Source organism: Aethalodelphis obliquidens, unplaced genomic scaffold, assembly GCF_003676395.1.
Source record: "Aethalodelphis obliquidens isolate GAN/ISIS:26980383/991018 unplaced genomic scaffold, ASM367639v1 scaffold1, whole genome shotgun sequence".
In the NCBI taxonomy this organism is placed as follows: Eukaryota; Metazoa; Chordata; class Mammalia; order Artiodactyla; family Delphinidae; genus Aethalodelphis; species Aethalodelphis obliquidens.
Window position 1 is genome coordinate 52,612,221 of NW_020837945.1, and position 13,922 is coordinate 52,626,142.

Genomic DNA, 13,922 nt, shown 5'->3' on the forward strand with positions numbered 1-13,922 from the left:
TATACAGAAGAAACTAACACAACATTGTAAAGCAATTATACTCCAATAAAGATGTTTAAAAAAAAAAGCTATATCAAAATTACTCCATTTACAGATATACTCACTCATAACCTCTTTTTTATAAATTAAAACTCTGAAGCACATTTTCTTCAAAACAAAAGTCCTCTTATCATAGTGAATAGAAAGCTACACATATGAATCTTTGATGCACCAGAGGTAAGGTATAAATGACAGAATAGCAAATTTATGATCATTTAAAAAAAAGAGAGAAATAGACATTTGGTACCAGTTTGCCATACAATTCTTACATAACTATTTCTTGAAAATTCACAACTTTTATCTCTTCACATAGATCTCATCACGTTTTCTTCTTTCTGTTTTTGCAATTACTTTGGAAAAGTAAAACTTTTTGCTATTGGAAAATTTAAACTATTTGCTCTTTCTGGTGGACTTTCTCTTGCTAGGCTTCTATCACAGTCCATGCCGCAGCAAGTAGGAGCAGCACATATGTCTCTAAGTTACTCAGCAAGGCAAAGGACAAGAAAAGTCAGTGAGATGGAGGTGACACTGAAAATACCACAAAAGGGTGAAGGGAATGGCATATGACTAAAATGAATGAAAGACATATTTACTACGAAGGGACCCATCAGATTGTCTAAACTTTATGTATGGAGAAGAAAGGCAATCTTAACCTAAAAAACAAAGGAGAATTTATCTATTTCTAAATTTAAAAAAAACAGCTTAAGATAAACTGAACTTAGCTATTAACATACAATTCTGGAATATGGATTTATTATTGATGTGAGTAAAAGAAGGGAGACATGAAGAGAAGGGAAGGGAAGGGATGAGAAAAGGATAAGAAGAAAAAGAAAATGTGGTATTACCAGTGAACATAAAAAGTAGAACTAGCAATTTAAGCGTTACATGAGGCAATAGGAGTCAATTATTTTAAAGAATTATCCCAATATATACCGTTTTACATCTAATTTTAAACTACCTTTAGTTAATAAGTTCTTTTCCTGTGAAAGATACAAAAACTCATTGTAATTTGATGTTGGAATTTATTTGCTATGTTATACACTTAAATTCAATGATAGCAACTATAGGTGGAATCTAAGAAATACAACAAACTAGTGAATATAACAAAAAAGAAACAGACTCCCAATACAGAGAACAATCTAGTGGTTACCAATGGGGAGAGGGAAGGGGGGAGGTGCAATATAGGGGAAGGGGAGTAAGAGGTATAAAATAAGCTACAAGGATACATTGTACAGCACAGGTAATATAGCCGATATTTTATAGTAACTATAAATGGAGTATAACCTTAAAAAATTGTGAATCACTATACTGTACACCTGTAACTTATATAATATTGTACATCAACTAGACTTCAATTTAAAAAAACAACAATAACACAAAAAAAACAAAGAACAGAAAGGACGAAAGAGAGGGAACAACAGAGGGAGGAAGGCGGAGAGAAGGAAGACACGTTTCAGTGACACACCAGCACGGTGCTCCCCGTGGAAATGAAGTCCCAGGCCCATTTAATAACCAGTTGTATTTTTCTGAGAGAGAAGAGCTGATGGATGGCTCTTTGGGGGGGTTGCTTTTGTGAGCTGTCTGCAGCAACCCCATAAACAGGGGAACCCTTTGCAACTTCACCAATGGCCCAAAAACAGAGCCTGTCAGAATCTGCTCATGATCCCAACAGGATTCAGAGGCCCTACACTGACTGGGAGTGCAATTTGGGAGCACAGGAGCAGAGCTAGGTAGGGAACAATCAAATAATCATTCCACTGAGTCCATTCTCCAACTGTACCTATACAACTGTATACTTCTAATATTTGTAAGACAATATTGAGACCCGAAGATTGTTTAGATCATGCTAGAAAAAAATATATCAAATAATTAGGTTACCTTAAAATGACTATTTTAAGAGATGAACAATAAAAACTAAGGAATATCCATTTCTTAGTCTTGAAATAAAAACCAGCCTGAACATCAGCCTCACTACCCATTCCCTCCATCGCAAAGCGGTCTCTATCTTCCACATCTGTGAATAATAAGCACCCCCAACTCCCATGTCTCATACTTACAATCCTTCCCTGCTGCCGTCGATCAGGGCTTGAAATAAGGGCTTGTTGTGCGGTATGGTCTGTAAGATATTTCCATCCCCTGTCACATAGCCGATGGCCCACTGTCCCAACCTAGTGCAGCTTAACCGGAAAATGTAGCTGTGAAACATAAGAAAAGTACGTTTAATCACATTCAAAATGTAAGCTAACTACTACCAAACAATCTGTTAGATTTTTCTTAAGTGAAAGAATAAACAGAATCATTTAGAATTTCTATCTTCAAACTTATTTTTACACCATTTTCCTTCTCCATTTTTTTCATCTGTAAAACAAGCAATGATAATAATTCCATTTAAGTGGTTTCATCCTTGAAGAAAACTGGGTTTTTAAAGAAAGGAAGAAGTTGTGATTTTTTTTAAAAAATAAATTTAGTTATTTTATTTATTTTTGGCTGCTTTGGGTCTCTGTTGCTGCATGCGGGCTTTCTCTAGTGGCGAGGAGCGGGGGTTACTCTTTGTTGTGGTGCACGGGCTTCTCATCGTGGTGGCTTCTCTTGTTGCAGAGCACGGGCTCTAGGCGCACGGGCTTCAGTAGTTGTGGCACGTGGGCTCAGTAGTTGTGGCTAATGGGCTCTAGAGCGCAGGCTCAGTAGTTGTGGCGCACGGGCTTAGTTGCTCCACGCCATGTGGGATCTTCCCACACCAGGGATTGAACCCGTGTCCCCCGCATTGGTGGGCGGATTCTTAACCACTGTGCCACCAGGGAAGTCCCAGAAGTTATGATTTTTAAATATTAAGAACTTCATATTGGTTTTGGAAATTTTGGAAAGGACTTTTCAAGAAACTCTAAAAACATATTCTCCTAGAAAGCCGGAAAATAAATATCAACCTGTCCCTATTAGGATCCTTAATCGTAATCACACAAATTCCACACAGACTTATTATAACTGTCAGTTGGATCCCAAATAAAGTACATCCTGAAGAACTCAAATGTCCTTGTAATAGACCCAACTATTTTCTTTACCATGAAGCCAAAGAGATGAACCACTTTCCAAGAGAAAGGACCACTTAAACACATATCCAGCAAATATTTGTCAAAATCATTTGATTTGTTCACTGAGTATTCCTAAACACCCCATCATACCTTACCTGTAACAGTTTACCACAGTCTAATCATTTCATCTTTAACTACCTAAAACTTAGAAGAAATCATTGTTACAGGGCAAGAAGGGAAGGAAAGGAAAACATCCTTTCAGAGGGTACTATCTTAAGAGGACTATTCCAATAGCAATGAGACCTGGCTTTTGCTTCCAACACTGCCATTAATTATCTCCATGACCTTGAACAAGAGAACACAAAAGGGATTCAGTTACTTTATTTATTTAGAATTGGACAAGATAATTTCCCAAATGACGTCTGTGTTAAATTTGCATGATTCCGTGATTCCAACCACATTACATCTTTCAAATCATACTCCAGAAGCAAGAAGATACTTTGATGCCAGTGAAGGGTGTAAAAGTTATGGAAAAATCTGGTTATGAGAGATCCCTGAATGAAACAAAGTGACTCACCTAAGCCACTGTCAATGTGCACAATATCTGGCCTGCTCTTGTGGTCACAATGAGAACCAGCTCTCAGTCTAAACCAACGACTCCACAGGAGCCACACTGTTTTCTGTACCCATTACCTCCTTCTAATATACCATATAAATTTTTAAAAATAAAAAAGGTGGAAATTTTTCATTATGGCAGAGAAGAAAGGAATCATCAATAACTGACTGTACTCAAAAAGACTTTGCTAAAGGACAAATGACATTTGCACTACAAATCAAATAAAACGATATTAGAAGAAAAAGGTAGATTTAAAAAACCACCGAATTCATTCCTAAAATGAAATGACCCGTATGTGAAAGTCAGTGCACTCACAAACACTGGGATGGTGTCTCCTACTAAAACATGAGAGTGAAGGAGGGCAGATCTCCACTGTCATTAGTGTCGTACCCAGCACACTGCTTGCCACAGCACGTATGTCTACTATGTGCCTGGTGCATTTCTAGACCGCATGTGGGGAAAATGCCTGCACCATGGGAGAGACAGACTTTCTCCCACCCAGATTTGCCATTAATAAGGTGTGCTCTCTCGGTCAAAGCCAGAGGGGCTAATCACACAGCCAAGCTCTGAGTTTCACTCAATTTCAACATCAAGCATGAGGTCTTATGGAAGACGTTCTCAAGGACATGAAACTGGTTTGGATTGCTAACAATGGGCTTATATGTCTATGTACTTACATGTGTTTATCATGCATGTATGTGTACACTTATATGTACTTACATGCATTAATATGTATTTATATGTAATTATGTGATTATCATAGAACCAAATTGAATGTCTTGAAAAAATACCTTAAAATAATGAACATGAAACTGATTTATTTTGTCATTAGCACAATATTCAAGTATTTAAATATACACATCTAATTTTATACATAAACATGTGTCATGAAAACAGTTAATATGCTAATATCCTACTCCAATTTGAAACTCTGAGACTTACTCTCTAAATTCATCAAATTACATACTACCATATCCTCGTTCACTTTATGAACACTAAATTTCAGAACAAGCATAACGTACCAATTTAAAGAACTGAATTAAGAAGCACTGTTTTGGTCTATTAGCATTTCCCTCCCCTCATCCCCATGGGTGTTACTGATTTACTTAGGAATGAACCACAGAGGACTTTTCATCTTTACATATATCACATAATATTACTGCCAAAAAGTCTTACCTTCCGGGTTTAGTGCTGTATTTCTGTAGCCGTGCTTTTACTTCATCGTACGTGAGAAATGCCATGTAACCCGGATGTGTTACAGCTAAGAAATTCCAATTCCGTAAAATAGAGCCCCAAGGCTAAAAATATAAATAAATTAAAAGATTACCTAGAGAATATCAACTATCAATTACACAGCAACCCATCATTTAATACACATACTAAAATTCTCCTGGATATTTTTTAAGTGAATATGAGCTTACGGGGTTTAGGCCAAATTCTAGTACCTAATAGCAAACATGCAATTATATATTTTCTTTTTGGAGAAATATGATTATGCAGAAAACAGATTTCTTAGGAATAAAATACAGAAAGCAAAAAGGAAAACCACATAATCTCTTCTCTACAAATTCTATTCCCAATACAGCAGTTGTGATCAGTTTGAAACATAAACCACATCAACTCTTCTGTTCAAAACTCTCTAACTTTGAGTAAAAGCCAAAGTCCTTATAAATGGCCTAGAAAGACCTTTGCAGGGTTGAGCCCCAGTTCCCTGTTTGTCCCCATCTGCTGTGACTCTTCCACTTTCTGCCTTTCCTCTAGACACGCGGGCCTGTTGCCTGCTGGCCTGAACATAATTATATTCTCTCACCTCAGAGCCTTCGAACTTGCTGATCCCGATACCTGAATTCTTTCTCCAAATATCCATGTGACTGCTTCCTCTCCAAATGTCATTTCCTCAATGTGGCCTTCTCAGACCACCCTATTTAAAACCACTAACTGTCATCTCATGCCTCATCTCCCTGTGTGTCTGTTTTGTTCACTACTCTGCATTTAGACATCTCACTTTGTAGAACAAAAAACTCCATCATGGAATGTAAGTGATTTGGCAAAGTCTTACACATTGGCCATAAGCTACATGCGAACAAGGAACACACCTGTCTTGCTTCCCAAAGGGAGACCAGGCACTAATGCACAGTGTCAGAGCATAGTGATCAGGCTGGGGGAAGAGCTGAAGAGGTCCTCTACTGAGTGACTTGTCTGCGAGGCCTCGACTCCCATGGTAACAGACTACTGTACTCACATTTGGTTTATCCGTGTACAATCACAAACTCAGAAAAGTTTATGGTTTAGAGGTGAGCTCTGTAAAAATCTTTTGCAGAAATAAACACAAACACACATGCACGCACACATAAAGGGTTTGTATCGTTGTCTCTTTAATAGGATTAGTTGTCCCTCCAGTTACCATGGCAAGAGAAAAAAGGCAGTCAGTAATAGACAACTTTGCTTGAGGGTGTGAATGAATCATCTCTGCCATATCTTTAAGGCTGAAGCTACATTTGTCCAAAGGAATTGGCAGCATACTCTATCTGATGTGCCAGATTATTAACTCAAATCTTCTACATAAAGGAAAAAAAAAAGGTATTTTGTGTTGCCAAGTGATAGTTGTTGAAATAGTCATCCTAGACATGATTATTGGTGGAGGGCTCCTGCTTTTGTCTGTTTTGAGACTTGTTCCTTGTGATTGTTAAGCAAGTTTCAAATTTACAAGGCGCAATTCTTTAAGGATTGTATCCCTTGAGATGAGGATAACAAAGGAAAGAATGATTTTGTAATGAAGAGTTTAACCTTTTCCAAAATAACAAGCAAAATCTTTAGGGTATTTCCCCACCACACTAAAATACCTAACTGGGGAAAAATGAGCTCTGGAGACACTTATTATGAGAGGTTCTGTCTATGTACTTGAAAAAAAACAAAAACAAAAAACATGTTTTTAATTTTCTTCTTAAGGGATGACTAAAAATTACATAAACAATACTTGGAAGAGTATTAGCATACGTTCAGAAAAACCGAAAAATTACTATTCTAGTCATTGAGTTTTGTTTTGTTTTGTTCTACTTCCTCATCTACAAAGGACAAGGATGAAAAAAATACAAAATATTTGGGTCACTTCCATTAAAATCCACACAAATTAATGAAAGAGTTGTTTTACAAAACGCTGAACTTTACAGAGAGCCAATGCACAGATCGAATACAAGCGAAAAAAAGATGAAACTGGAGTTTGGAGCCAAATGCTGCAGTATTTAGCAACCATTTCTTAGTAATAATCCAGAGGGCCAGATTCTAACTGCAACAATATTTATGTAATAGAAAGAGTCTGTGTACTATTTTTCTTAAGAATGCAACCCACAGTCAGAAACACCTGGTAGTTTTGTATTGTGTGTGTGTGTGTGTGTGTGTGTGTGTTTAAAGTATTTTGCCAACTAATGGCTTAAATGAGGCAAAACAAAGTGATGGGAGAATGGTTGTCTTCACAGTTTGTTTTTAGGTTATAGGAAATCTTTTCTCACACACCAACACCAAGTTATTTGGAGATTCTTAAATGACTACAGAAATTAATAAAGTGAATTAAGAAGACCAGTCCTTCCATTCTCCCAAAGGCCACTGTGTTCACCATTTACCAACTTACAACCTACATTGGAAGTAGGGCCTCAGTTGGTCTGCCCAGATACTCTCTTAATCCTCACTACAATAGATGAGTTTCTTATTCTTCTTTTTCTCCCTGTTCTACAATGCTATATATTCCACAGTCAATAGTACATTGCCCCAAACCACTCATTCCTTATCCTGCACCTACTCATCCCATTTACTGCCCCATTTCTCAACAACCCAGTCTTCTCTTACAGTGGGGAAATGGAAGGAGAAGGGAGCAGCAGCCCCAGGGAGAGGGAAGAGGAAAGCAAAAGCCCTGTCTTTCCATTCCAGGACTTGAGCACTTGCCGATCCCAGCATCTCTGAACTACGTGGAGGGGAGAGAGATAAGGTTTAATGTAGACAGAGGAAGGTGGCCATGCAAGACCTTTCCAGTGACTCCCAGCACTTGTTCAAGTTCTGGCAAAATATGAGGATGAGGGAAGACAGGAAAAAGGGGAAACCAGAATCCACCAGCTTCTTGCTTCTTTCATTTCCTAGTCTCAACTTCATCTCCTCACCTCCACCGACACCTTCTGCAAACCCTTAAGCTAGTTTTCTACGTCAAACCTCAATCCTGACGGTGTACCCTGCCCTCTTTCAGATGCCTCTCTGTTAAATACCCTATTCCCAACGATTTAATGCTAGAAGGAGTCACTACCAATTAACCACCAATATCACAGCTGCAGCAGAATATATGTTCATGCAGTTACAGTAGCTACAAAACTTACATCTTTCATATAGAATACACAACTATAACAAGAAAATATTATTCAATTGTTAAAGTTATGTAAAAATAAAAGATCAGTAAAAGTTAATACATATACTTTCTGTGCACACAACCAATTTTATTGTATTTTAAAGCACATATATGATTCCAGTCCAAGCATAATGAAATCAGGAGAGGTGAAGAATCTGAGAAACACACAGGGGCTAACAAAAGTTCTTTAGCTACTGCTGTAATTATGAGCTTTAAAAGACACTAGGCATTCTTTGGTCTGCTAGTAAGGTTTTGGTTTTGTTATCTAATACTTTTCATAGTAGCTCTACTTAAAAGATTCTTTTCCTCTCCCACCCCCATGAGCATAAATAAGATATATGTGCCTTAGAGTGCTGAGATTACTTGGGCTGTTTTAAAGTGAAACAGCTTATAAGAAAATATGTACACATATTAAGCAGCTGTTTGGGTAAGTGCTTAACCAACATTAAGCTGCCCTCATACCTTTGATATATAACTCTGAGGCGTTCTGGTATTTAACATCCTCACTAAAAAGTCATCTAGGCTCCCCACAGAAAATACACTCTTCCTAGAATAAACAGCTAGGCTTAATGTATGAAAATAACTTTTGTTCTCTTCCTTCTCAAGGGGAAGAAGCAAAGCATCTACTATTAGAATGTCTTGGTATCATGTTAAATAAATTAAGTATTTGTAAAATTATCAGAAACTTTTAAAGAAAGGAGAGGTTCCATTATAAAATAATCAGTATCAGATAACACAACCTTTTCCTAAAATGTATCCTAAAGTCATTGGAGAAACATTAACTGACAACGTACATATACCAAGGGAATAATAATGAAACTACTGTAAACTGAAAATATCCAAAAGCATACTTCCTGCAGTCATTTGTCTAATTTCCTATTCTATACGTCTAGGTAGAATTATGATTATAAAGTTGTAATAAAGTAAAATGTATTCTATAAGTATTGTTGGCAAGAGTTAATTTGCCCTCTGTTAAGGGATTCTTTCATAAATTAAAAGTTAATCCCATGCAATCTTGTTTTCTTACATAATTCAGTTACCCGATCTTTGCGGGTGAGTACCAAGCAGGGTCATAAATCAGAGAAGCAAAATTCTTACAACATGAGAAACATGAAAACCAATATGATACTCTAACATTTGTTGAAAGCATGTTTCAAACAGAATAAATTTTACTGAAGACTAAAATAATAAAAAAAATTGTCAGAATATAAGCAAGCCTGGTTTTTGATCAATTAACATCACTTGCTATATAATTGATATTATTAGAATCATAAAGATTTTAGGTGGGGTTCTCACTTTGTGACTATTTGAAATGAATCTCATAGATGATATGCAATTTAGTGGCAGAGGCAAATTCAAAGCATATTTCAAGTCTTCATGTTTAGGGTAATTCTATCAACACATACAAAAATACAAAATAATGGCACCCAGCTTTTATTATGTGACACCTGCTTCTGAATAGCTATGTGAAGACAATTATAAAAGAATGATTAAAAACCAAAAACAATAAACAGGACAAGAAGGTTAATCTCAAAGTCATTTATATTAGGGGGAAAAAAACCAGGAAAACAAATCTAAATTTCCCAAATGAGAGATTTGCTAAATTAATGACAGACTATTTTGATGGAATATTCTATAGCAACTGAAAATTGAAAATTATATTGATGAAAATACTTACTGACACGGAAAAATGTTTGTGATATACAGATCAAAGAGCAAAGCAAGCTGTAAAAACTGTACACATCACAGTAATCTCCTATACAGAGAAGGATGAGTTTGCTATTTATTTCCAGGTTCACTATTTTCCCTTCTCACCTAATGAATGTGGGAGGCAAAGGGGAGAAGAAGTTGGGATACAACCTCAGCAAATGCCCACCTATAAAACCTGCATTCTGGGCTTCCCTGGTGGCACAGTGGTTGAGAGTCCGCCTGCCGATTCAGGGGACACGGGTTCGTGCCCCAGTCTGGGAAGATCCCACATGCCGCGGAGCGGCTGGGCCCGTGAGCCATGGCCGCTGAGCCTGCGCGTCCGGAGCCTGTGCTCCGCAACTGGAGAGGCCACAACAGTGAGGGGCCCGCGTACCGCAAAAAAAAAAACAACAAAAAAAAAACCTGCATTCTATCAGTTACTGGGCTAAAATGAACAACAAAGTAAAGTGAGAAACTAAATAGGGACTTTAAAGCTCCTTTACATCATTCTTCTCAAAGCTAATAAGCAATCTCCAGGCTCGGAACACCAGATCCTCCAAACTCTAACTCTAAACTTACAGCAATGACCAGAAAAACTTGCTTTAAAATAGTAGACTACCAAAAATGAGACCATTTCCCATATATTTGTATGTATGCATGTGTGTGTGAAAAAGAGACACATACACACACACAGAAGGGAGGGAAGTGGAAGAGAGGGCAGGATTAAGCAAATACAAAGCTTACCTGAAACAGCCTGGTAAAAATATCAAATTCAAAAACTGAAATGTAATCATTACAAGTTAAATCAATTGTTGATTTTAGAGCCATTGCTTCCAGACCAGAGCTAATTTGATGGACCTCATGAAGGCACTGTCTGAATACTTTCCATGGTACAATAGTTCTGTGCAAGAGAAGGAAAAAAAAAAAAATTGAATCAACTGTCATTTAAGACATACCTTCCATTGAAACAGCACAATTCAATCATACCATTAATATAATTGCATTTGTACTAAAAGACAAACAGTTGAGAATACTGTTCATAATTCAGAACATATGTAATGGATTTTGCTAACCAGATTATTTTCCATTTGCTAAGAATGTGACAAAAATGTAAATCAATTTTTCTCTCCTTGCCTATCAAGATACTTCTAAAAGTACTTCAGAAGAAGGTATTAGATCAATGTCCTGTAGGTCTGACCTCTTCATTTGTGTATGCAAGGTTATGTAACTTTGAATCAGGTTAAATTCTTCCCCTCCATTTATTTTCTTAAAATAATAACAAGATGATGGATTCATATAACAGTAAGAATTCTTTGTTCACTGCATAAGAAAGTTCAGGTGGAAAGTCATTAAGACATTTCTGCCACCACCCCAATAATGTTCTACAGAGATGGAAAGCCATTTTATCTAACCTTTCATATTAATGCAAAGGGAAATTTTAATAACTTTTAACCAACCCCACTGGCTATCATATGGAAACTTCTTTATTCAACTTATTCATTAATTTAATCTTATTAAATACCCCATATCAGCATTTTACTACATAATGCACTTACAGGGTTCAAAAATTTAGAAGAGCATAGAATGGTACCCAGGGGAAAGTCTTCCAACCCATCCTCTACCTGACCAGTTTCCAACATTCACCCACCTCTTCCCCACCATGAAAATGAGTAACATCCATTATTCGTTCCTTACTTTTCCTCCTTTTGGAATGTTAAATGCCTATTCCTGAACAGGTGGAAGAAAGCAATCATTTCATATTTTAAACACTTTAAGCTGCAGTTTTCATAGTAGGACAGCATAAAAGCTATATACACCCTCTTCTAAGGTTGCAAATATTTAAATCTTAGGTTTTTCTTTACTTGTATCTCTTGAGAAATAAAACTCAGGCTGAATGGACAAAATTGGCCCCATCTGATACTAATCCTCCCAGTGAAGCAGCACCATAAATGTAAAACTTTCAGATTCATTCAATAATTATCTGCTGCAGTGGCTGTCAAACTTGAGCATGCATCAGAATCACTGAAGGGCTTGTTAGCACAGAAATTTCTGATCCTTAACCCAAGATGTCCTGATTCAGCATGACTGGGGTGGGGCCTTGGAACTTACAGTCCTAACAAGTTCCCAGGTGATGCTGATGTGGCTGGGCTGGGGGCAACTCACTGAGCGTCACCAGTCTATGTGATCTATTCATTGCTAAGGCAGGACTCTGTGGAGAAATACAATTATGGATATACGAGATACTATCTCTGCCCTTGAAGAACACACTCTTTCAGGGTAGAAATGAGAACTGTAATGCTAAAGAATACAGAAAGGGTATCTAAGGAAGTGCTGGAGGAATTCCAGAGAAAGAGTGATCTGTGGCAAGATGAATAAACGAATGGTGAAACAGGCTTACAATGCTACGCTGTATATATAAGAAAGTTTGTGTTTGATATGCTATTAAAAGAAAAAGATTATGAGGCTGAATACATCAAAAGGCTTTTCTCTATGTATGAAAAAAACAGGAAACCACAGAGAACCGAAGAGAGACACCACATCAGAAGCCATTTAGAAGAAACACACATCAGGCTCTGATTAAGGTTAACAAGATGCTGCTGTTTTAAAGTAACAATGAAAACTTTTGATAACATTAGAAGGCTATTGATTTATGGCAAAGTGTAGATACGCAATTATGTCCAGCTTCATTATAGTTACCTTGGAAGTAGTGCCTAAGAAGCAGTTTGCTTTTCCAAATTAAAATTTCAAATATTCAATACACAAAAGAGACATGAACCATAAAACTCAAAGTAAAAAAAAAAACCCAGTAAACAAAGAACTACTGATTTAAGAAGGGTGTTTTCTCTTTTGTATAGAAATGTTTAGAGAATTTTGTCTTGTGCATATATTAGAAAAAGTAAACAGACTGGCTAAACAGACACCTTTCGATATCCATTACCATAAAAATTATCCTCATCCTAATATTTAAGGTGCATGCAGATCATAAGTCTTCTGAATAACCAGTGATTTCCCTGAGCAAATTATTAAAAAATGAACAAACTTCTAAAGTTGTAGTCTAATTTAACACTTTGGAACGACAGTTTACAAAGGGGCAAGCTACATTTGCACAGTCCTTGTGCAAATGAGACTTTCCCCCAGTTCCCTTGTGATAAACCTAACGTCCAAACAGAACCTTAATTAAGGGTAGTAACTGGGATTAAAAAGAAAGGGCATTATTTGGTTAACTTACTATATATAAAACTTTGTACAACAGATACCCTTCCCTTGATCAGCTGAGCCAAATACCCACCATGGGAAGAAGGTGGGAGCAACGGTGGGGCGGGCAGGTTCATGAGTGAAGAAGAGAAATACAGTACAATTATTTCTGGAAAAAAAAAAAAAGTTCTACAACTGTTGCACTAAGGATCTAACTTTTAAAGAGGATTTCAAGTTGCTACCACATACTTTCCTGAGGTTTGTGGGTGGAGGAGGGAAGGCAGAGGATGACTGTTCACACCTTTAACTAACTGTAGCAATACCACACAGTAGTGGTTTCTATAAGCTCTTCCCCTAGATATGAACCTAGTGAGAGAAAACGTTAATGGCAAATTGTTTTACAAATATGTAGGAACTTCAGTGTGCTGGCAGAGATCTAGGAAAAGGAAAGAGGCAGAGAAAGAAAAGGAATAGAACATAAAAGGTCCAACTAAGCTTCAAGCTCCCACCAATCCAGAAGTATTTTAACTTGTCCTTTTGCCACTTACAATTATAAATCACTTTAATTACACGTTGAATTAACTTTAAAATCCAGTGAAAAGCTCAAGGAGCCATCAATCCACAAAGAATTGAATAAAAGACCAATGGGTAGCCTGGCACCTATAACAATAATGTGAGTTCAGGATCTTTAGACTTCCAATAGGAAAAAAAAATGAGAGCTGCCATTTATTGATGACTTACATCTGCCAATCACCAAATTAAGTACTGAGTTTGTCATAATAACAGTGTGAGGCAGATAATATATTTATCCTCAAGATAGAGATGGGGAAACTGAGGCTTAACGAGGTTGAGTGATTCACCCAAGAAAGGCCGTATGTGTGCCAGGCATTGTACTAGTTTCAGAACAAAAATCTAAATAAAGCCACAGTCTAATAAGTGGAAAGATTTGTAAATAACTTATGTT

At 37.0% G+C, this 13,922-nt stretch overlaps 1 protein-coding gene across 2 annotated transcripts in view; it reads right to left on the bottom strand.

Annotated features, from left to right (window-relative positions):
- The window catches only part of CBLB (Cbl proto-oncogene B), a 215,070-nt gene that overhangs the window by 93,785 nt on the left and 107,363 nt on the right, over positions 1-13,922 (bottom strand). For both annotated transcript variants that reach the window (XR_003432332.1, XM_027104030.1), the window contains exons 5-7: positions 10,508-10,664; positions 4,861-4,982; positions 2,097-2,234 (exon numbers count right to left, since the gene is read on the bottom strand). Coding sequence is in view for 1 of the 2 variants with exons in the window: in XM_027104030.1 (XP_026959831.1) it covers positions 2,097-2,234; positions 4,861-4,982; positions 10,508-10,664 (417 nt within the window). In the remaining variant the exon portion in view is untranslated. The remainder of the gene's footprint in view (positions 1-2,096; positions 2,235-4,860; positions 4,983-10,507; positions 10,665-13,922) is intronic.